Source organism: Phalacrocorax aristotelis, chromosome 2, assembly GCF_949628215.1.
Source record: "Phalacrocorax aristotelis chromosome 2, bGulAri2.1, whole genome shotgun sequence".
NCBI classification, from domain to species: Eukaryota; Metazoa; Chordata; class Aves; order Suliformes; family Phalacrocoracidae; genus Phalacrocorax; species Phalacrocorax aristotelis.
In genome coordinates this window covers 155,055,958-155,081,253 of record NC_134277.1, presented here as the reverse complement: position 1 = coordinate 155,081,253, position 25,296 = coordinate 155,055,958, and the positions used below count along the sequence as shown (strand labels likewise).

The 25,296-nt window shown below is 39.9% G+C and overlaps 1 protein-coding gene across 4 annotated transcripts; it reads right to left on the bottom strand.

The window, feature by feature from the left end:
• Window positions 1–528: 528 nt before the first annotated feature.
• On the bottom strand, window positions 529–24,212 carry TBC1D31 (TBC1 domain family member 31). 4 transcript variants are annotated; one of them, XM_075085722.1, is made up of 23 exons: window positions 23,943–24,212; window positions 21,926–22,072; window positions 21,250–21,365; window positions 19,388–19,566; window positions 17,498–17,659; window positions 16,249–16,400; window positions 15,662–15,821; window positions 15,238–15,438; window positions 13,865–14,041; window positions 12,905–12,984; window positions 12,656–12,802; window positions 12,256–12,389; window positions 11,089–11,222; window positions 10,314–10,493; window positions 9,062–9,294; window positions 8,309–8,461; window positions 7,102–7,237; window positions 6,079–6,171; window positions 4,176–4,316; window positions 3,098–3,292; window positions 2,577–2,737; window positions 1,565–1,683; window positions 529–842 (listed from the first exon to the last, which is right to left on the bottom strand). In XM_075085722.1, exons 5-23 carry the CDS (start codon window positions 17,504–17,506, stop codon window positions 697–699), a joined length of 2,751 nt encoding a protein of 916 aa, XP_074941823.1. In that variant the 5' UTR covers window positions 17,507–17,659; window positions 19,388–19,566; window positions 21,250–21,365; window positions 21,926–22,072; window positions 23,943–24,212; the 3' UTR covers window positions 529–696. The 4 variants fall into 4 exon arrangements, with proteins under 4 accessions (XP_074941823.1, XP_074941820.1, XP_074941821.1 ...); XM_075085719.1 differs by lacking the exon at window positions 17,498–17,659 and having other exon boundaries at window positions 23,943–24,165; XM_075085720.1 differs by lacking the exon at window positions 17,498–17,659 and having other exon boundaries at window positions 1,565–1,681; window positions 2,587–2,737; window positions 23,943–24,164.
• Window positions 24,213–25,296: the final 1,084 nt, after the last annotated feature.

Here is a 25,296-nt window from a genome sequence, read left to right as displayed (position 1 = left end):
TTCCACCTCCCAGAAATTATCTTTGCCTGTTGCATTTTCCCTCCTTTTGAAACAGAACGATGGCTCTTCTCCACGCCCTGCCCAGGGCTGCAACGAGATGTCTGCGGATCCCGGGATGGCCAGTGAAAATCAGCCTAGCAGCACATAAAGAATTGTTTTTATTTAGATCCTCTGTCCCCTTTTTTTATTGTGAAATGTACCTGCTACGTGGATCTCCAGCAGCAGGTGTTCCACAGCCCCTCTGGGCCATATTTTCAGTGTCTGGCTCTCAGCGGAAAGGATTTTTTTATCCAGTTGCAAATTTCCCTGCTGCAACTTGCAGAACCCACTTACATACCACTGACAAAAGCGACACGTGAACAGTGGTTTGTTTCTTCAAGTCATGGCATTCGCCAGAACAAATAAAATAACAAGTTGAAGAACAACTAAAGTAAACAAATACTGCAAGCGTAATAACTTAAGGGTAAAAAGTGAGTTTATTTTAGAAGTAAAAATAGCGTTATAGTTACCAAGAAAATAACGAGAAGGTTACCAACAACACACACTTTTCCAGCTAGAATTTTATTTTTATATAAAAATATTTCCAAAGACCCTTATAATAAACAATCTATGATCAGTCCTTAACCACACTGTACACATCTAGCATTTTACTGATTAATAATTTGAAAGTACAGGTGAGGTCCAGAGCAAACCACCTCAAGGTGTCCACTTTGTAGCTTGGAAGCGAGCTGGAAGATGTCTCGTTCGAGCCAGTGAGGTAAGCTTGCGTCTCAGCTGCCGGACTTCTGCCATCAGTTCCCGCTCTTGGCATGCCAGTTCTTCTCGTCTTCTGTTTAACGACACTGAAGTGCAAGAAACTCGGACTTAACATTGCGGCTAACATACCATAACTACCATTAATGCTTAGTGGAAAACTGACGCCTCCTGCCCAGAAACACTATGGTTTTTAAGTCACTGTATGAGAGACAGCCCCAAGACCTGTAAAAGCAAGGAACAACTCCTCCTAAGTCCTTTGAAAGTGGTACCTATGCTTTGTTACAAGAAAGTCAGATAATGATGGGTCGCTATGGCAGGTCCACAGATACACGCTTCCCTTGCGTAGAGTTTTTGCACATAAGATGATGTGATTTTAAAAATGTACTTTCACTGTCTGTAACAGCTAGGATAGCCCAGAGGAAATGGTTACAGACTAATTCCTGACTGTAACTCTCAGTAATATTTTAATGAAAGACGGTTCTAAATCTTTTCAACATTCCCAAATCATGCATAACTACGAAGACAGAAGAGGCATAGGTAAAATTATCAGGTCAGAATGAGATTAAACTAGGCTGACATTTAATATGACTGTTCTCATCCTGTGACACCCTTCAGGCACTTCCTATCCGTGCTGCCCCTGGTAGTGAAGACATTTTTTCAGGTGTGAAATAGAATACACCAATAAACCGGTTTACTATCCACTAAACACCTACACAACAAATAATGACTCAATCTCACAATGAGGCGTTCCAGCAATGCTTCTGAAATGAAACGTTAAAGAAAGGAATGCCCTAACTTGGAAACTTACTGTGTGATGATGACTCTGATGCAGACAAATCATTCAGACAGATGTTTCCAGACCTTGGCACGTGCTGGAGTTCAACCCCTCTTTCTGTGCGGCCGGCCTTTAAATCACACAGTCTCTCTGTGGGAAATGGAGAAAAGGATTCGTTGTCAATCAAGTGTGTTTCAATTTCTAGTGAATTTTTCTAGCTTGAGGTGAAACAGTTTTTCTCCAGGAAGCAAAACTGGAACAATCATTCACTCCAGCTAATGGCAAGTATAATTTGCTAAGAATTAGAAGTCAATGCTTCTAGTCTATGGGTCAAAGCTATGCATCACTGCTTTTCATTTTCAGAAATTACAGCTCCATATGTGCTGTTTCTTCCTATGTAATTAATCTTCTGACAAATGGGCCACTCAGATCATGCGGAATACGGCTACTCGCAATTTTAGGAGGAGACACCCATTTTAATAATTCGCAGTTGCAAATTACTCCATATTAAAAACATTAGGCAAATAAGGGCAAAAGTTTGCCCAAAGCAGTATTCATCACCTAATCTTAATACTAATCACTAATCTTGCATCAGCCTTGCAGAGATGTGAGAATAGGAGAAATATCTGCAAAAACACACACATGCAGCATCTGAGGAGGATGTACCGGCCAATTCTGGAAGCGCATAAGTAGGTTTTTTTTTTCCTGTGAACAAACACTTGGCAAAGTCACTTGTTGGCAGCCAGTTTGCTGTTCTTTACATTATTTGACAGAGGATTTCTAAGGGACGCGATTTTACAACCAGCTTAAGCTGATCTAAACCTGTGCTTCTACCAAAAGTGTCATTTATATTGCCGCATCTGATAGATATCAAACTGAGATTTGTTTCCAAGTCTGGCCTGATATATTGGTTTCATGAAGGAATACTGCCAAAAAGTCCTCATGTAAAGGAGTTAAACTTAAGTTTGTCCCTAATATTGGACACTTAGTTTGCATTCAGTTGCTGAATGCTTCATGCCAACATCCACACAGAACTGCATTATCTATACGCTCACCAAAATAGCCATCTTCTCTTTGCAGCTTTTCAGCCATTTCTAGTGCATCCTTCATTTTGTCTTCTAAAAACTGCTTCCTGTGCACATCTGCGGCAGCAGCGGCCTTCTGCTCTTCTTCCAGTTGAGCTTTTTTCTGTATAACTTCTTCCCACTGTGCAACAGAGGTATGAAATATGTCCTCAACAGATGCGTTGCAAGGAAAAAATCAACATGTAAAACTATCTGGATTATTACAGACTAAACTTCACCCTTAAATCAAAATATATGTTATTAAGCTGAGTCAATATTTCTTTTTGAAAAATTTATCAAACACCTGGAGAAAGGTAAAAGTTTAGATCAGAGGAAAAAAAATGAGAGGAACTTACAGCATTAGGGATATGCTTTCCTAAGCCTAAAATATTCTCACCAATTTGCTCCAGTGCTTCCAGAAACTTCCAGTCAAAACAGAAAAGGAGCAAAAGACAGTTACGCTTGTGCCAGACCCACTTAGAAAGAGAAATCATGCAAATACCGTTTTTTCTTCTGCTTCCCTAACGGCCTTCAGCAGTTCAGCTTCCTTCACCCTGTTGTCATGCAGCAGCTTGGCTATCTCCTCATAACGCTTCTCACGGTCCTGATCACCACGCCTTAGTTTATGCAACGCTTGCAACCTCCAGTTGGTGCCAACACGTTTCTGCTCTGCTTTGGCTAAATTTTCTTCAGCCACCTAATAAAACATCTTTCTTACCAGGAATTCATCAGCGCTTTCTTCTGCTTCCTCATCCTTCTTATTCTTTCCCCTACTGAGGGTCTTTCTTTTTGGTTTGTTTGTTTTTTAATCTTTTGGAAAGAGGCGTCAACCCTCTCCATGATTTTGGGGATTTTGCTTTCCTAGTATGGATTTAATACAATTTACAGGTGCAGTTAACATAAGAGTGATACCTGGATGCCAATACTTCCACCCACATCCATCTGCTTCCAAAAATCAAAGGCTGTTTACAAAAATTCAGACCCATATGTTTATTTCTAGACAAAATATAAATGCAGATGCCAAGCATATGGGCAGTGGGTTAGCTGCAACTATTTTTCCAACTGTGTAGTTACAAGTTCTGAGCTTGAAAATCTGAACAATTCCTAATGTCAAGCTACACACATTCATTACTGTGATCTGGAAGACAGCGTCTACTGCTGAATTTCCTGCCAAGTGCTACAACTGAAAGTTCCTCTGAGGCTTACTTTTGTTTTATTATTGTTACAGATAAAACACGTTCCTTAACAGGAAGATGTCTTATTCTGAAAAGCACTTTTGAGTCTTATATGACTTCTAAGTTCTGAGAAGTAAAGAAAAGTTAATATTCGTGACAGACCCAGAGAATTTCAGTATTACATAGCTGTTTGGACACTTCAGTCAGATTTTTGAAAACTTCAAAAACTTTAAACATACCATCATAATTTATTAATATAGGCGTCTAGAAATTAAATTTCTTTAGAACATATTTTCATATTAACTTGAAGTATCTAATTGTAATTAAAATACTATTAACTAGTACTACTTGTACTAGTTAGCACAGTAACTCCCCAAAATACATGTTAAGATCCAGTTGTCTTACTATCTGAGCTTTCTGGTTTTCTTCTCTATCTATTTCCATCAATCTCTGAACAAGATGATCTTCCAGATCCACCCTTCTTCGACGGGCATCCACCTCTTCTCTCATTTCCTTTGTAACTGCCTCTTGATCTTTGATTAGATGCTGCCAAACACACAAACGTGAATTATTGGTCCTAACCCACATTTGTAATTCTGTCTCTTTAACATCTATTAGAATTTCATTAAACTAGTATTTTAATATACCCACACATCTCATCCCACTACACATCATAACTGTCCAAGAAAGTGACAGTCCCCGCTGTTTTATCCGCTTGGAATTGCACTAAGCCTGAGTTATCACAGTGGTCTCGCAGGTTGATACTGATGTAATTCCATTCCCTGGATTACAGTGGAGCATAAAATTCCAACTGAAATGAAGTAGATCCATTATGAAAATATTCTGTAGTTTTATGGCACATTTTAGCCAAAACCTCAAAATGTTTCACAAATATAAATCACGTTTCATGGTATGGGGACTTAAACACAACTGCAGCTTGAATGCAGAGGTGACTTGCCAAAATAGTACGAACCAGCAGCAGATCTGGAAATAGAATTTTAACTCTCACCACCTTTTCTTCACATTCATCAAAGCACATCTACACAGTTTTCTGGGGAAGACACAACCCCTTCCCAGGCCTGCGGGAATCTATTGAGCTGAGTCAGCAGGGTAGTGAAGCAAAGGTAACATACACAGCCTTCTAAGCTTGAATATAGCCCCTCACTGACGGCAGTAAAACGGTCAGTTCAGGGCATGGGCAGGGAAAGCCTGTCTACACAGACTCTTGTGGGCAGACATATATCCTCAGTTAGTTAAATAATTGCTACCTTTCTAGCCTAAAGAGGATGATCACTGTAGAATTAGTTCCCTTAAACAGCTGACTTTACATGTACTGGAACACAAATGAGCTTAGCCTGGTTTGCGTTATGTAGCCACAGTACAGCTGGCTGGGTATTTAATAAATTTAATAAATGCTAAAAGAAATTTAGCCCGGTTATGCTCAGCATGGGTTATACAAAGTCTATGGCCAAAAGCTTTAAAAATATGCTTCGAAATAAGGGTTAGCTATCTAGACGTCCACTTCTGCTCACACTCCATCGGATCTGCAGGTATGCAGGATGGGCACATGTAGCTGTGATTTCTCAACACAACTTACTACTTCAAATCAAAAGTCTTCCACTGCCAGCCTTGCTTTTCAGTCATTAATTAGTTATAATAATAAACTCATATTTAACTTCAAACTGTATTATTGATTAAAACCCTTTATAACTGAATAGCGATCTTTCTGAATCGTAAGTCAATCATTTGAGAAAGGAACCGCACATTCCTCACAAACCATGGTTCCTTTTAGGGTAATGATGTTGTTGGCAATTAGGTATTTTTTCATCAACTACATCAATCTGCTATACAGTTTTTTCCAGAAAATGCAGACATATCCGGATACCACAGATGAAAAGGTGGGAGTTTCTGGGATGAGGAACATGTCGTTATAGACTTATTTCTTATTTATACATTCTCTCAACCAGCTGAGCACACAGCTAAACCCTGCAGCAACCAAATAATACTCTGCATGGGAAAAGAATAAATGGGTATTTTCTGTTACCTTTCCAGTATTATACCAATAAAATGGTATATCTGGGTATTTTCTCCCAGAAAAACAGATAACAGTGAGTTCTACTAATGTGAGTCCTACTAATGCTTTTATCAGCAGAGAGTTATTCTAAAAAATATATTAGAGAGAAAAAAAAAAAAAAAACCAGGCCCCCTTTTTTCTCGCAAAGTCTGCTTGAATGAATACAACCAAATCTGAGAACTGCAAAGGAACAACATTTAAATATAAACATCTGTATAGTTCCCTAAGAATTACCTGTTCAGAAAGCTGTCTTTGTGATTCAAGTTCCATCCGTCGTACTTCTACATCTTGAACAGTAGCAGCTGTTTCACGCTCTCTCATGGATACCTTGAGGAGAAGAGAAAAACATGAAAACACAGTAAAGGAGAAATTCTTCACCCTTAAAAAATACAATATCAAGGAAAATGTCCAAAACCACAAGCCACATCCTACTTCTAAATTCTAGTTCACTTTCTGTCATACTGTGAATAATGGAAAATACTGCACATTAAAAGTACAGGGCAAGGTGGAAAACAGGCACAGGAATAGTTTTGCATCCAGCCAAGCTTATTAGGGAAATGTCAGGCTTGATCTAGTGCTAATCATCTGCCAGATGCAACTCCGAATTGAATAAGGAGTCTCTGAACCCAGAACACTGCAGAGGACAGTACACAGATAGGGAAGTGGCCATTTTGCACCTGGCAGAACCTGTGCTGAGCTGGAGCTGAGAAATCTTACAGTGCCCTGACTGCGGAAACAAACACAAAGCTGCACCGTGCTCTGCAAAGCGTGGTGCTGAGACACGAGGAATGGCCCTGCAAAGACTCAATTTGTGCCCACAAGGTACAAAAGCTTCCATTCTCAGCATCTGCATTCCACTGTGCTCGAGCTAGTAACACAGGAGCAGAACCAGGCCTGGCCAGAGGCCTCTCAATCAATAGCAGAGTTAGTCTGCAATCTGGACATACAGCCCACTGACAGCTGAGAATTCACTAGTCCTTTAAGAAGCTCGTTACATTTTTCAGCACTGCCAATATACAGATGAATCTGGCTTTTCTCAGGAATTTTGCCAGTTAAAGCAAGCCAGTGGAACATAGTGAGTGCCAAATAAAACTGTTAAATAATACATTTACCACTTAAAGCAGTCCATGTCATGTTAAATACACCTCTGGGCTCACAAATCACAGTATATCAACTGAAATTTTAGTTATGCGTTTTTTCTTTGTTTATTTTCACTAATAAACCTTCATGAAAAGAATTGCTTGAGCAATACTCAGCCTTTCTCGCAATTTCATCATCAAGACGTTTCAGTTCCATTTGATGCTGATCTTGCTGGTATTTCAGAAAACGCCGCCTCGAAGCATCTAGAAATTGTAGTTCCTGTACTTTCAGTGCTCTTTTCACAGCAGCTAGTCTTCAAAGCCGAAACAAACAGAAACAAGGGAACTTGTATACATGAAAGTTCAGTACCAAAGAGCACAAACCTGTGCTGCAGTTATCCACTAGTTACTGTGAGCTAATCTCTAACTTACAAAGCTTAGGACAGTTGGTTTCATTCTTTTAAATGGTCCAGTTTTCACCTACAAGCCAAAATTAAATTCACAGACACACAGACATCCTCTAATAGCAATGGCCCCAATTAAGCTTTGAAGTCCTCTGCCCTATTTCTGTTCTAGTTTACTATTGCAGTGATCCAACGATCTGGTACCTCTTTCTGCACAAAATTAGTCCTAAGTTTATTTGGAAAATATCAAACTCTTTCAAGAACAAAACCACAAACTCAAGAATTAGTTTGCAAAGAAAGGTTCACTGCCCTCTTAAAAAACAAACAAACAAAACACTCTGTAGGTTACAGAGGTTTAAGAGAAGTGCCTGTAGTCATGGCCCTTGGGGACATGGTTTAGCGGTGGACTTGGTAGCATTAGGTTAACAGCTGGACTCGATGATCTCAAGGGTCTTTTCCAACCTATGACTAAATTCTCTTAAACCTTCACAACTGCAAAATGTACAAACCAACAGTTCAGCTTCAGTACTGTCACAACTCTCTGCTCAGCAACCAATATATAAAGCAGACTTTTTACTAAATCCTCTAGAAGTACAAGGATGTGTACAGTCACGGATACTAAAAGTGACTCCTATATTTGCAGTGAGTCCGCGCACAGTGCAAGTCTGAAGTCTCAGTGTGCAAATACACAGCAATTGACTGCTTAAGAGCATTCACAATCTGAAGAGATCAGACAAAAGGCTGGGAGCTGAGACAAAAATATGAAGTGACTTGGCCTCTCATCTGCTGTATTCCCTCAGGCAAGGCAGTAATACAACCCAGATCACTTCAATCCCACACCAGAGTCTGACCCACCAGACCACACTGTTTTCCCACATTACAACTTATACAAATTAGTGGTTATTTCTGCTTTACTCACGGTTAAAAATGTAATAGCAGGATACAGTAGCCAGGCCCCTAACGTTTCTTATATTGTAATACCTCTGCCTCTGTTCCGCCAGCTTCTCTTCTTCTTCCAGTAGCATTTTCCGCCTCTGTTCTTCAGCTTCTCGAAGTAATTTCTGCTTTTGATACCAGGCTTCATCTTCTGCTTTCCGCTCCTGTGCTTTAGCTTCTAATTCATGCACTAATTGTCTAAATGGAAGGAGATCACATGCTAATAATTCAAGCCAAGTATCAAGAAATTACTTGATACTTAGAAATTGATGACTGTACTAGCAAAGAACCACTGAAATGAGATGTCGTGAGAGTATGGCATCCCCTTTATGTGCTGATAAAGTACATGAGGAAGAGTTACAATACCGACAACAGGCATTTCAGATGAGTGCAGATATTTTCTTCCTCACATTCTTAACAAAAAGTAGTTTCTGAAGTGCCGTGGCATCATGATACCAGCTGATCTCAATAGCAAGCTGAGAACTCCTGGCCCTTCACAATGTTGTACACTACAAAGTCAGTGGAGGTTTAGGCTCTTGACTTAAAAGCTTTCAAGTTTGAAGGCTTGCGGCCCAATATTTTCTGTGAATTAACAAACATTTTTTGTTTAAGATAAGACTACCAATTTAAATTAAAAATGTGTCAAACCAAATAACTCTCAACCTTTAGCAGCTATTTAATCTTCCTGAATTTTCTTAATTGTCTCTCTTCCCAAACATACAGATTACAACACAAAAAGGCAATTGTGTCCACCTGTCCCTCCCATTCTGATACTGTCTTCAACTTCCCTATTAATACCTCTCTCGTAAGTATTCAATTTCATCCTGTCTGATCCTCTCCCATTCCTGATTTTGATAATCCACAATGAACTTGGGATATTTATTAAATACAGGGTACTGTCCTTTTGTAAGTGGTATGAAGTCATCAAGCATACGCTGTGGATGAATATCTAGCGGTGTAGCCTCCACAAGATGATATGCTTCCTTAATCACAACGTTAATGTCCAGGTTGTTACGATGATGAAAGAAATACTGTAAGAGACATGCTTCCATTTACATTCTAAAAAAGATTAAGCAAGTTTTTAATATATCTATCTGGGAATAATTAGGTAAATTAGCAAGATCTATATTCCAAAAGTTGGTTTAAAAAGGGATTATTAAGTTAGCCCTACCAATTAGTAAAATATCATCAGCTCAAATGACTTAACCCAAACCACTTCGAGTTGTAGAAGTATGTTCTAGTTCTTTTCCTTATCTTCAAATGGCAGTTGTGTCAGGGATCTGGAAAGCTAGGTGTGAATTTAGAGTGTCCAACTGCTGATACAGACACTCCTACCACTGGATAAACCTCCCTCGACTTCAGGTGTTCAAACATGAAGCTTGGACGTTCCTCTTCTGCAAGAACTATTCTTCCTGTCAAAGATCTTATTCACCAAGATCTTTAATCTTCTAAATCTTTAAATTGGTTATTATTAAACATAGCAATAATGTCTGTTTGATGTCTGTCAAAGTAACTGCTCACTAGCACATTTTCAAGGTGGAACCCTTTGCTTGCCTACAGGTGTTTTCATATGAAAAAACCTCCTCCTCCCATGTAAGGCTAAACATAAGGAAACGTTTTGATTTAGCTTCAGAGAATGTCAAATAATACGGCCAAAGTTTGCAAATCTGAAAGCAAAATAATGAAACAACACGACAGAATGACTGTGTCTTGTCGCCACAGGCACAAGTCCATATTAAATCCCCCCAAAAGAGGCAGAATTATTTTGTGGTTGACGAATGACTGACATTTACAAAATGGCTTTTAGTGGCATTAGAAAGCTTATGAAGCTTTTAAAGATCTCGTCGCATGAAACTACAGGAAATTGGTCAATATTTTACTCATTTATTGTATATGTTAGGTACTAGATGACACTGTTCAGAAACATGTAATAATATATTAATGTGGAAATGAAGCATCTCCTTTTAACCTCCACAACAACAGACCCAGTGTTTTATATATCTCTGTGGGAACACTTCCATGTGACTGACTTAAATATGAAGATGTTTACCTCAAAATCTCCTGTTTGATTACAGTGAAGCAAGGGAGCTCTGGAACATATAATATAGGCAACAACAATCATCAGAAAGTATGAAGGATGATTGGAGAAGATATTGTCAAAGACTTTCAGCCATTCTTCTCTTGTTAGAACCTCAGAGAACAGCGTTTCTAGAAGAGGCCAAGCATAAACCTACATTATTTGGGAAAATTGAGAAAATATTCCATTAGTACAATTTTACCACTCCTTTTAAAGAAATAATATGAATTCTTCTTTTCTTATAACAAGAATCTATTGATTTATGGAAGAAAAAGGAGCTAAAGCAGTGTATTTGAAGGTAAGGTTTATCACCCACTATAAACATTCAAAATTAATATGGGGTGATTATAAATAAATTTATTACTTCACTGGATGTCTAAATTTTCTGTTTAGAATTGCAAAGCTAAATTCATCCCTAATGACAAGTAGGGATTACAAAATTAATTCGTCATAACTATGTCCATTTTTAAAAAAAAAAAAGTACATTTATGATTTGATAAGTAGATTTTCAAGCAATGTGGACTTGAAAGCAAAGGACTTCTAAGAACTACAATAGCACGTATGTGAGATTTATGATCGTGGAAAAGGAAAAGCTGCAGGAAAGCAATGATATATTCTTTACCCTCCCATATCATTCACTGTTATTTAATGAAAACCCCCTCAAAAAAGAATTATTTCAAAATAAAAGACCAGTGCATTATCATTCATGGCAGTGAATTTTATATACAGAAGTTGGCTAGAATATTACCTGTGAAGTCACATTGTATTTTATTAAATGCTGAAGTAGTTCTTTGTCATGATGTGCCAAAACATTTTCAATCATACTAAGGACATTAACTGGAGGATTGGGAAAATACTCAAACCAGTGCTGACAAAAATTAACTGAAAGAAAAAAAAAAAAAAGACCAACACAATCCACTGTAATCCAGTGACAGACTCTTGACAGCCTTAAGGTTTGGTTGTAAAGGCTATAAATTTAAGAGGTATTTTTAGGCAGCAAAACCTATTTAAGATATTCCCATCTTCCCTCTTTCCTAGCATTTATTCTTAAACCATTCCCACAGTACACTTGCTCCTCCAGCTGCATTGGCATGAGTGTTTGTGTCAGTACACTGTGAACCAGACCGGGGAACTAATCTGGCTCAAAAATAAAACAAAAAAAAGCCTGTGTGCTGTGGGACTAAGTGTTTGGAAGCAGATGGGCATACTTACACTGGTATTTCTGTCTCATGAAACTACAGCCTAGATCAAGTAATTTTTAACATACTAAGAATAATTTCTGTAAACTTGGATACTTATTCACTAACAGCATGTGTTTGCAAAGTGGGTACGTATGCTTGGCAGCACATACCTTCTATAGACTTAGCAGCAGCTGCCACAAGTAATTTAAGTGTAAAGCACTTTAATTAGAATGTTTCTCCAGAAGACAGCTATAGCCAGCTTTCAGCCAAATGCCTCATTTTGAGTTACCACAGGCTTAGGACAACTAAACACAGTAAAACTTCACAAGAGGTCGTTTCCTTTTAGTGGGAGTGGGTGAGGGGGTGGAGTGGGTGAGGGGGTGGAGTGGGTGGGTGTGACTACTTTTCCCATGTCGCAGAGATTTTAGTTATTATGATATAATTATGCTAGATACATTTGTTTTTACTGATTAGACTTTACAAATATTGTTAAACAACTAACTTTTTGCTAGAAACACAGCAAAACGAAGTCTAATATCTTGCTTTTATTTACAAGAAGGTTTTTGTTTTAAGCATGCAGTTGCTACATGTTAATTCCTGGCAACACCTTTAGAAGAGAGCCTGATGACCTCTTAGAATTCTAATACCTCATTCATTTTATCAGGAAAAGCTCTTTTGCATGGGAAAGCCTAAACATGTTGCAGCATATCTGAGTTTTTAAAATCATCGCTTACCTACTACTGTAGCAACAACTTCAAAGCAGATCAGCTGGTTGTTCTGGAATAATTTTACAAATGGGAATGCTAGCAAAGGAATATAAGGCGTCTCAGCAAAGATAGCAGACCAGTGAGCTAGAGCTGATAAGGTCCTATATGCAAAGGCAAACAAAGGTGTAGAGAACATCAAACCAAATCCAAACAAAAATATAATATGCATTTTAGAACCACAACACAGAAGGATTGTAAATGTTAAGGTAGATGCAGGATTATATGAGTTATAAAAACAAAATTGCATGAGGGCACTACTACTTCACTTCAGAATTTTCCCCACAGCTGATTCCAGCTATTGGATAAATTTTAGATCACTATGAAAATAAAATCTATAATATTGAAATAAATCTAAATATATTTTTACCTCTGCAAAACTCTCAGCAGTTTCCTGCTTTTGATGGGATATTCATTCTGAATGTTCACAAATGCAGTGTGGGTACCCTTATCTATTAGGCTACTGAATGCTAAGTGGTTTTCAGGAAGTTGTAATAAGGAACGCCAAACAAACATCCTGCAATTAAAATGCAGACTTAGTCAAGCAACTTCTCTTTCATAGGCCAGTAAACACAAGCAATTTTATTTTGTGCAAGCATGAACATGCACACAAACATACCTGTACTTTGCTGGATATTCTCCAAACCCCTTCAATAAGGCCTGCAGATGTTTCTTATTTAATCCACCTGGCAATTCATTCTACAAAACAGGGGATCAACGATAAATGTAAGGATTTCTCCTTCATCATCTCTTTCCTTGCACGCTAATGGATTATAGTAGCTAAATACCGAACTTCTTAACATAATATTTCTATATATATATATATGTTATATACTGCGGTATATATGCTGTATGTGGTATAACTGCTGTTACATAATCCTAAATATTTCAACAACAAAAAAGATAATTCAAAAGATCAATCATCTATTGAACTCAAAGAACAGCTGCCATTGATTTCAGTCAGAAGGAAACCAGACGCTAACTAAACTATATATAATTAAATTATGGATATAGCCAAACCATAAAGAATATTGACATAAGGAATAGATCATATTGTGATGAAGGTTAAAGGAGGGTATAGATATAGATATGTGTGTGTATATATATGGGTGTGTGTGTATATATATGCGAATATATATACATACGAGATGCAAGATAAAGACAGAGAGAGAAGACTGCACAGTGATGACAGAAGGGAAATAAATGTAACAGTAATGCATCTTCTAAATAATTAATAAAAAGTGAAATGGCTCTAGGCAGACATTTTAGAGGTGCCCGGTTGCTAGCAGGGAAGCAGCTCAGATCTAGCAAACATCCAAATGTGTCACAAGCTGCTTGAACACCTTCGGAGGTCCCTCAGGCTGACTGGAGGCAGCTCTGCTTGTGTCACATAATACTGGAGTATGGGCTAAACAGAGAGAGGAAATGGTCCTAGAACTCCCTCAATCCCCTCTCCGCTCAAACATCCGAGCAAGTCGGTGCCTGAACTTATTCTTTAAAATAAGTGGCTAAGTATTTTTTTGTAATGAAATTTAAATACTGCAGACTGGAGAACAAAATATTTGCAACTTTTTCCTACCTCTTTATTTTCAAGTGATGTGTTCCCTTGCAGTTTTAGCAATCTGGTTTCAATTTTGCTTCCTTTAGATTTCCAAGGCCGCTCTGACCTTCCTGAAGTCACTCTCATTGTCAGTTTATTTGCCTCTGACAGGCACTTGGACGAATCTTCTACTACTTTGAACATGGGTGGTGGAGGCTAATATTAAGTGAAAATACCTCTGTTAACATCTTGCAAGACAGATTAAATAACACTATAATTTGATGTTTATTTTTATACCAAATTTTTGAGCTTGATGGCCATAGCAAAAAGAATAGAGACACATTCATACCATAAATAAATATATATGGACTGTATACTCCTGAGTAAGTATGCCAATGAATGAAACTGCTGTATTAACTAGAAAGTCTGTGAGAAGGTTTATGTAGCTTCCAAACCAACTCAAACACCACGTTATTCACTTGTTTAGCAAACGCTTAAGTATAATTGGGATGGTATAAATGTGTATCACGTACTGTCCGGGTTATTTACTTTAGTGTGTTTCTCAATGTCACTAAAATATTTTGCATTTCTATAGCACCAGTTAAAAAGAATACAAAAGACCTTCACAAACTTTAATTAGTCTCCAGTGTCAGGAAGGTATTAATTCAGTGTTGGAGATTGGGAAAGCAAGTAACAAAGTGGATATCCCAGTTCATGTCAAACCGGCAGCAAAAGTGCAAATGGAATGCATGTGTGACATCTTTACACATCCTTCCTTGGCTCCAACTCCATCATTATCCGAAGCTGGTTACTGTTTACTTCAAAGACATGGTGATTAAAGATATATGGAATTCTGGATTTAGAAATCCGACTCTCATTAATAAATTACTTTAAGAAAATAAGAACTGGTATTTAGAATGTTTGTTATTTAGGAAGGATTAGGAGTACAATTGCGCCATAATGGTGGATGCTGGTATCCAATAACACAGTAAGAACAACAAAATCACAGTAACAAAAACACTGTTCATGCCTGCAGTTTAAGGCAGCAGCAGTTGCAAAACATTTCCTACAGGAAACGGAACAGAAGCAGCACAATTACGCTGCTTCCATCTCCCCCAAAACATAATTGTAAAGAGAAATTGGTCCATACAAATTGCTGTAGAAAGAAATACCATCTCTCTCTCCTCCCAACAACACCAGAAACAGTGATATATATATATACTTTAAAAACACTGTATTACCTGACAGGCTGGAGTAACTATGAAGGGACCTCTACAAACCACCTTTATTTGCAGTGTTAGATATGGTGCTCAAACACACATCTGCAAACTACTGCTGATACAAAAGTTATGTTAACAAGTATCAACTTTAATGGGATTTTCTGCTATTTTAAGAAATGAATGACACTCTACCTTATTTCCTTCTTGAGTCAGAGCTTGAACACTGTATAAATTAAGGCTACCATTTTCCATTACTGATGCAATATACCGTCCATTGGGGCTAGCTGCTGCTGTACTAATTCCCACTTCATGACTGCCAATGTCAAAAAGAAGTTTGCATGTTTCTATATGGATAAACCTCATAATATTATCTTGACTTAACACTCCAAGGACCTACAAGTTAAAAGGATTCATCAATTAATATTGTCAATGTAAAACAAAGAGAAATACAAATTCAGCAATGACATTCCATTAAGGTAAAAGTGCATTTAGCACAGTAACTTCCCTTCTGTAGGGTATGGGCCCCTATCCCCAGTGGCCCCCAGAAGCCCTCAATGTATATCCATTGAATTAACTAACCAAATAGTCCAGTCTCAAGCTTTGTAAAAAAACTGACCTGATTGGAGCCCCCATCAAAACTGTCAGGGAGGAATTCCAGGTGACGGACAGCTCGTACATTTGCAGGCATCTGGATTATTCGTATCAACTGCCTTGATTCTAAACACCATAAGTGAAGATTATTTGATTTTCCACCAGCTACGAAAATCCGGCCATCTCTGGATCACAGATGAGGCAAAGTTTACGTTAGAATACTATAATTTAAGTTAGTATTAACTAAAAAGAGAGAGATTGTACATTGCGTTCTATGCCCTCAAATCACTTTTGAATCTGTCATTATTCCTGTCATACTCTCATGAAAGAACAAAATAGCTCCTAAACAATAAAATTTGCTTCTGTAAAGGATAGTTTAAACCTTATGCTAGCGGTCATTAAAAATCAACTTACTTTATTTCAACTGCTATGGGACTGTAATAAAAACTGCTGTTGATCCCTGCTGAAAGTATGTCACAGTGGAGTTCAAAAGCTTATCATAGTATATAGCTCAATATTTCCACAAAACATTACAAATAAGGAAAAGAAAACCTGTTTTAAAACTATGGGGTTTTGTAGTTTATCTTTAGAATGTTTAAAATAGCAATTTACCTGGTAACTGCAAACACCTTATAAAGTAATACAGAACCTTCTATAGGAGTTGGCAATTGGTATTTACAGCGAAGAGTATCAAATTCCCATGCAAAAACAGAATTATCTTTGAAACAGCTGAGGATGGTGTTACTCAGTGGAAGGAAAAAAACCTGGAAGAACATGGAAAAGAAAAAAAATTGAATATGCTGTCAAGGAAATACCTGTTAAATTGGACAAAAGTGCACGGCAGAATAAAATACAGCAAGAAACCATGTCAGCAAGGCTATTACTAAAACTGCGTAATGCAGCTGCAATGCAAGGCTTAGATCCCCCAGGCAGTGGGTCCCCCTCCCCTGTTACAGCCTACGCAGGCCCACTCTCCCTCACACTGGTTCAGAACTTGTACCCTTTGCCAAGCCAGTTTAACTCACCAAAATGACACAAATGTTGATCTGTATTTTTTTTATGACTGTTAAACTGTCTTGTGGAGGTTTCTGATGACTGCCAGACAGGATGTAATACAAATGGTGGGGACATGAACACAGGAGCAGGAGGGCATGGAAGGCACGAGCCCGAACTGCTCATTCAGCAACCACTTGTTGCACCTTCTACAAACCTGCTTCAGCATTCAAATAGTACCAAGAGCCTGCAAATGCACTCTGTGAAGCATCCACCTTTAGACTTAAACTCCTCAGTTTTACGTACAACTATTAAAAGTAAAAAACTACTGTAGAAAGTTTAGCAGTGTATTCTCCAACTATGAAATGCAGATAAAACCAAAAAGCTTGTAAATATATTTTTTCAATTATTCTGAATGTTATTCATTCTGAATGTTTACTGTTTATGTGTACTCTCTTTCAATAAGAAAATAATTTGATTATTTACATTTTTGGACGTCATGAGATACATTCCTGCTTAATGACAAATTATTGGTTTGGATCAGAGGTTCTATTTCGGCGGCAGCACATGCAGCTTCAGCAAATTCCCTGTACCCGTTAATTCTGAAGGTTAAATTGAAAATGCCTTCTGGAATCTGAATATTGAGGGACTACCTGAAGGATTCACTGCATGAGATTTACAGTCAATGCTATGAAGTTCAGAGTTTTGGTCTGAAAGGTCTCTTGGGGCCTTGAAATCTGTAAATCTGGATACATGGGATGGGATTCATCTTGCTGAGTGTTAGTTACTGAAAGTTCGATGTTCAGGCCAAATTAATCACTTGACAGTGAGCAAAAGTTACCTGTGGGGAAAGAGTCACCTCACCTACCAGAGTCATTTTTCTTCAGACAGACTGAGCTGCCTGTCTTCATTCAGGGACCCTGAGGAAGTCTAGACAATTAATTGAGAGCAGATGCCTATCATGCACATGGATGAAGTTTACATTTTGGTGAACTGGAGTACTGAACAGTTCCTCATTTTCTGCTTTGCCCTAGAAAAACACCACAAAATGGTCACAAGCAACTGTTGAATAAGCAGTGACGCTTTGAAAACAGTCATTATAGATGTCTTCTCATAGCTCTGCTTTCTCTTTTTTTCATCCACTATTCTTAATGCGCGCAGCTCAGTCTCTGCCTTTTTAAATTAACTTTGCCCCATACCAACTTAACAGAAGGTGTATGTTGGAGTGCAACTGGGCTTAAGTAAAGAGGCACCACAAAGTACACCGCAGAGACTGGTGTGACACTACTATGATGGCTCAGGCCAGCAAACAAGAATCCATCTTTGGACAATGAGTATCAGAGCTGCAGTCTAATAATAAACCTGATCTTTAATAAAGCACTTACTTGTATGTCTTAAATCATGGCATGGGAGTAAGTAGCATTATATCTATTCTAAAGACATAGGAAAATTAAATCCAGATAACTTGGACTATTTGCATAATGTCCTATCAAAAAGGGTAGAGCCAAACGAAAAGTGCAGGCTCTTGATTCCCAAACAGTGATTTATTCACTCAACCACAATCACTATTGTTTGGATTTAAAGGTTGTTTCCATACTGTAACATCCTGATTCTATCAAATTCCAAGAGCCATTTATCAGAAGCCCCTACACAGCCTACACAGAGAAAGATACAGAGCAGTAAAAAAACCTTGTCCACTAAAGAAATGCAGCCATCTTTGGAGGGAAGACATGATAATTATTTTAGCAACATGCAATACAGAATAGTTTTAATAAAACAAACAAACACACACACACACAGATTTATGCATGATCTTCCACACTAATTGCTAGGTGACTATTTCAGGCTGAAAAAATTTCTGCCCGACCTAGAATGTGATGAAGATACTCAAATGAATAGCCTTGTTCTCTGCAAAATCAGCATGGCTTTTTAGTGACTAGCCTGACAATAACTTTGGTTTGAAGTCGTGTTTGTTCACTGCCGGGCAGCACATGTGCAAGCAATGCTCAGGCGCTACGTCAGTACTTTCTGTATTATTTATGCCAAAGTTTGACATTTGGTGGCGCAGGCAGACCTGTTTAAAGCAGCATAACACTAAGGAAGATCTATTTAAATGACTCCCTGACACAAATGCGTCATCCTTCTCATTCCCTGTTGTTCCAGTAAAAGTGCCTGCGCAGCAAACTGAACCAAAGAAACCACTAGGCTGAAAAGCAGCAATTTCTTTTTGCTGAGTTACGTTTCAGCATTGTTTGTTCCCACATCAAGCACTTAGTGTGCACAGAAAGAGCAGCAGCTCTGGAATAAGCAGACGAATGGGGATGGTGACTGTATGAAGCTACCATTATGGCACCAAAACTGTTTTTTTTAACAACACCCTTAAATCCCAGTATCATTCAGGTTGGAATCAATCTCCGGAGGTTCTCTGAGCCCACCCCCAGGTCAAAGCAGGGTCAATCAAGATGGCTCCATCTTTGAGGTTAAATTGGGCTAGTCATGGTCATATCCAACCAAGTTTTACCTATCTCTAAAGATGGAGGTTCCTTAACAGTTCCCAGCAGATCTCTGCAACTATTGAGTCATGATTCCAGTGGTCTGGGTGATGTGATAAGATTACAGTTAAGGAGATATGCCCAAAGAATGTAGAAAGGATTCAGCTGTATTTTAAAAAATATTTTCAAGTACTGTGATTTTAACATGCCATGTTACTCCTACTGAGGTATGCCTGTTCACCCTTTAGCAATTGCGCTTTACTCACCTTCTGTATACCCACAGACTGACGAACATTCAGCTTTCTTTTTCTTTGAAAGGTGTCCAAGTCCCACAGTTGTGCTGTATCAGTGGATGTAGTGATGGCATACCTGCCCGAGCCATGGACAGAGATGGATGACACCGAAGAATCATGTCCCCTCATCCAACTAACTAGCTCCTTGGTTTCTGCAAGAGTTGATGAAAAAAAAAAAAAAAACGAAAAGGATATGAAAGTCTTTCAAAGGGAAACAACTGTTACCTTACTCTTCATTACCAACACTGTGCTTCTCCAAATAACAGATTTCATACGTTATTCTCAGTTCTACACAGAAAGCCAACTTGCACAGACTTGTTTGATTTAGCCTAAGAATCAATCTTAAAAAGTCACAAACACTGTGATCAGGTAAATTCAGCATGCCTCACAGGCAGATTATCCAGTGTGAACACCCACAGTAATCTCTAGAAGTTGAGACTGAATGTTCTAGTTAGAAATCTCCACTTGTTTTTACTTGTGGACAATGCATATGGATGATTACGCAGCTATTCACAGGTGCAAGGAAGAAAGGGTTAATGACAACAGGCTATGACTGTAGAAAGGCACAGTCAGAAAGCAACACCTCATTAATTCTTTTGGAGTCCAAAACATTTTTATGCTGTGTATTGCATACTAAGGAAATGGTTCCTCTGACTACACTGTCTCCCACTTGTGACTGCGTGACCACTGATCTTCCCTCAGCAACCAAACTGTATTTGTGGCAATTACACTACTTACGTTGGGGAGTTTGCCTGACAGCCCATGGGGTGGTTCCAGCTGACCTACTGCTGTGGCATCAAAGATGGGAAATGGCTATAAAGCAGCTCATGAAGCCTAACAGTAAAGCTTTTTGCTGTGCTTACAGACAACAGAGTGCTTAAAGCTATTGCCACATGGGAAGATATTTTAAGGTATTCTTTAGTATGCTGGAAACAGCACCATGTAAACATGCAGGACTCTGTGGAATAATTAAGATTTCTCCAAGCGCATCCAAAATCTAAGTTTGGTCTTACGGTGGTTGAAAGGAGGAGAAAAAGCAGGATTTCAGACCTTAACTATGACTCTGCCTCTATTTTGGGAAATAGTGTGTTACATTAAAATCTTCACTAATAGTATCACACTCTCAAATCGCAGATGAGTGATTCCTACAGATTTTGAAAAAGATTTAATTCCAGATGATGAGAGACACTACAACTGCACTTTTTGATAGGTTAAGATTAAATTATGAAGACTGAGTTGTCAATGCCTTTCACCATTTAATTTCTAATCAAGACAGACACACACAGCTGGCCTGTGAAGTTAGTTTTAGATATCGCTTTTGAATAAGAATACAGATCTGCTTGCCTACTCAAAAGTCCTGACAGTTCTTTTAGTGTGTATTCAAATATTTTACTGTAATATATTATGTATATGTCATCATGACATGAATATATCAAATATATACCATATATTTTACTGTAAATAGTTAATAACCAGGTCAGTTGCAAACTAACATACCATCAACTGATTTTAGTTTGATTTTACATACAGCACCTCATTCAAAGCAAACATACAGAATTGCTTTAAAAAGGTAACATATATAATTGTGATCTTGTGCTAGACCTCAGTTAGACAGACGCCTGCGTACTTTGACAAAGCGAAGGGTTCATTTACCCACAGGGCTATAACCCCTATGGGCCCAAACTTGGGCGGGCGTTCTTTTTTGGAAGAATGGATGGTATGAAACGCATGATAAGACTTCCATCAAAAAAACTTACAAAAAAATTGAGATTGAAACTAAAGTTATATAGGTTTTTTTAATAATCCAGCTAGTAAGCCTTTGTATTTCTCCTTACCTGTATCAAAGCACTTAACAGAATAATCTGCCAAAGCCACCAGGAATTCTGTCCTTCTGCGAAGATTAAATGCCAAAGCAGTGCAAGCCTGCATTGTCCGCTGAACAAGGTTGAACCTATTTAAAAATATGTTCTCACTGTGTTAGGAAACTTTGGTTCATAACATCAAGTGAAACAATAACTTTATCAGTTTCAATATATTTCACTGAGAGAAAAAAATAACTCAAAAGGGAGCAAAGAAAACATATCTAATTATGATAAATATAAAAATATTAAAACTCAGTAGTATAAAATTGAAAAGACTGATTAATATATTTCTGCAAATGACTACATCTAATTTATTGTAATTCATGGCTCATATTATTAATTGATCAGTACCATTAAAAGAATAACTTCCTGTGATACCACTCAGTTGCTTAAATTCTATGAAACTGCTGTTTGTTCAATTTAGAGTTACAAGCTACTGATCTTCTGGAGCAGCTAAACTAATAAAATAATATTTAGGGAGCCTACAGGGGCTTGCAGCTTCAGCTCTGAGAAAACCACAATCTATTTCCACAATTGCGGAAAACTGAGGGCTAAAGCAGACCTGTGACATGCTGTCCAGGCAAGTTCCACACCTCTGAATGTTACAGTTGCCAAGACAATTAAAACATCTTGATAGAAATATTATTACCTGTTTCCATTCAAGTCAAAAACATATATATTCCCTTGGTGGTCTCCAGCGAGTAGAGAATCTCCAGAACTGTCAAAAGCCACATTGAGAAAACGTATTGTCTTTGAATGGTATCCTTTGACACTATGAATTATGTTTATCATAACTCTGTGAAGAAAGCAAGCAAAACAACCATGCTTAGAACTGCTTTATTATCACATATTTCTCCAAGACCTAAGATTAAAATGTTCCTAGGTTATGGTTTTACAATTCTAATCAGTCATAGTGTTCTATGAAAAGCCTTCCATGAAAAATACGTGTATCTAACAAAAAATGTACTAAAAAAAGGGAGTAATTCACTCTGTTGGAAGGTAGCTAGAAGACGTGTAAAACAGATGGGGGAAATCTACCATTCATGATCCTTTTATGTGGCTGCTAGTTACATGATTTTCAATATTATTAATGAATAACACTAATATATACAGTGATGTATCATCTACCAATGATGATACTGAACTGAAAGCCCAGTTCAGCACTCAGCAAGGAACCTGACTCTTCATTACCACCGTAAAGAAACATGCCAGAAAACTGAGAAGCTATGAATTACTGTAAGAAACCACTCAGATTAGGTTGGCATGGGGGAAAACCCATTTTAATACCACCTCCTTACAGAGTCTTCAAAAGCATGAAGCAAGCCATTTTTATCATTATTCATCTGAGATACTATGGAACAAATGTTGCTGCTTTTTCACATTCTATCCTTGTGGCATGGTGTTGGCATAAAATGGAGCCAGATGCAGAATTGAAGCCCACGTGCAAAATAAGCCTTAAGGTTTTTCCAGGAAGCAGGACATTAAGATTTGGGAGATCTGTGACTCCTGGATTTTTGGCTAACACTGGGCAAAACAATTATTTTCTATCGTCACTCGGATATAAATCCAAACTAAATAATCTAAAACTGTTCAGGATACTGGGAGGCTGCTTAAAGACCACGGGGCCCTCACAGAAGACTCTGACTATGGCTATATAAGATGCTGATATCTGTCTGAGACGCCAGTTTCTAAAAGAGCAGAACATGCAGCCCAGCACCTCCATGCGGCTGTTGGCGTACGTTACAAAGCGTGAGCATCAGAAGGGCCATGCAGCCATGGTACAGACTAGAGACAAAGCTAGTTGCTCCTCATTCTGCTAAGCCCATTCTTTTCTGTGATAAAAGGGAAGGGTCATACAAATGAAACAGGTAAGTTGTTACGCTAACTTAAATTACAGTTAAAATTCAGTAATGTTAGGGTCTTTAATGTCACAAAAAAACCCACAAGCAAAGTATGACTTCTGATTCTAAAACCACCCTAAAACGTGAGCACTTATCAGTGTAGTCACAGCACCTCCCAGGACTTCCTCAACACCACCCTCTGCCTTTCACATGTGTCTTTGACACTAAACTAAGCTAGGAGAAAAACATTAGAAGTTTACAGAGCTGCATCCAGATTCCCCATGTCAAAGAGCACACAGGTGCTCCAAAGCAGTATTTATACTACTGTGCTTCAGCTCGGGCCAGGCAGTATTTTCCTAGTATTTCACATTTTAATTAAACTCTAATGGGAATTTGCCTATGATATTTTGTTCAATACAAGTAAATACAAGTAAAACAAGAAAAGCTAAACTGGGAGAGCTGCCCAGGCCCTCGCCCAGCCAAGCTGTGAGCATCTCTGAGCACGGAGGGTTCACAGCCTCCTCGGGGACCTGCTCCACCTTCACGGGAACGTGTTGCTCCGTTATCTAAGCGGGCAATCCGGGGCTGTACCTCTAGACTGCCGAAGTTCCGGTGGGCTCCGGCGGGCCCTGCCCTCTCCGCCCCCTGCCCTCGGGCTGCCCGCCCGCCGCCTCTCCCCGCGGCGCGGCGCTGCGGGCGGCCACGGCTGAGGGCGGCTGCGGCTGCCGCCGCCCCGGCACCGAATCCCGGCCGCGAGCTGAGGCGGCAGCGCCGCGCGGGGCCGCCCCCGCCCCGCCACTGTCCCCGCCCCGCGGCGGCCGTTACCCGCGCCGCGCCGCCGGGCCGGGCTTGCGGTGCCAGATGGGGCCCTGCTGGCGGCCGCCCACGTCGCAGCTCTCCATCCTCCGCCCGGTGCCGCCGCTCCCGCGCTCGCTGCCTCCCCTCAGGGCTCTGCCAACGGCCGCCGCGGCGGGGGGCGCCGGACGCGTGGTACGACCCGCTCCCGCTTCACCAATGAGGGCGGTAGGAAGAAGGCGGGCGCTACCCCCCCCGCCCCGCGATGTCGGCCTGCGGGGGAATTGAACCGCCCCGCCTGGCCGCCCCGGGGCCTGCCGGGACTTGTAGTTTCCCTCGGGTGTCTGAGTTCCACCACGTCTCTGAAGGCGTTGTCCAACTGCTTCTTGAATATCGCCAGGTTTGGTGCCGTGACTGCCTCCCTGGGGAGCCTGTTCCAGGGCTCCACCACCCTCTGGGGGAAGAACCTTCTCCTAATATCCAACCTAACCCTCCCCTGGCACATCTTCCTGCCATTCCCTCGGGTCCTGTCATCGGTCACCAGAGAGAAGAGATCAGCGCCTGCCCCTCCTCTCGCGCTTGTGAGGAAGCTGCAGGCAGCGATGAGGTCTGCCCTCAGCCTCCTCTTCTCCAGGCTGAACAAACCAAGTGACTTTAGCCGCTCCTCATATGGCTTCCCCCCCTAAACCCTTCACCAACTTCATGGCCCTCCTCTGGACACTCTCTAGTAGCTTTATATCCCTAATGCACTGTGGCGCCCCAAACTGCCCACAGCACTGGAGGTGAGGCCGCACCAGCACAGAGCAGAGCGGGACAATCCCCTCCCTCGCCCAGCTGCAGCGCAGGGCCTGATGCACCCCAGGGCACGGTTGGCCCTCTTGGCTGCCAGGGCACACCGTTGGCTCGTGTTCAACTTGCCACCGACCAGAACCCCCAGGTCCCTCTCTGCAGAGCTGCTCTCCAGCCTCTCTTTCCCCAGTCTGTGTGTACATGCAGGGTTGCCGTGCCCCAGATATAAAATCATAGAATCATTAAGGTTGGAAAAGACCTCTAAGATCATCAAGTCCAACCATCAACCCAACTCCACCATGCCTCCTAAACGATGCCCTGAAGTGCCATGTCTACATGTTTTTTGAACACCTCCAGGCACGGTGACTCCACCACCTCTCTGGGCAGCCTGTTCCAATGCCTGACCACTCTTGCAGTAAAGAATTTTTTCCTAATATCCAATCTAAACCGCCCCTGACACAGCTTGAGGCCATTTCTTCTCATCCTGTCACTTGTTACTTGGGAGAAGAGACCAACACCCACCTCACTACAACCTCCTTTCAGGTAGTTATAGAGAGCGATAGGGTCTCCCCTGAGCCTATCTGAGTAAAAAAAT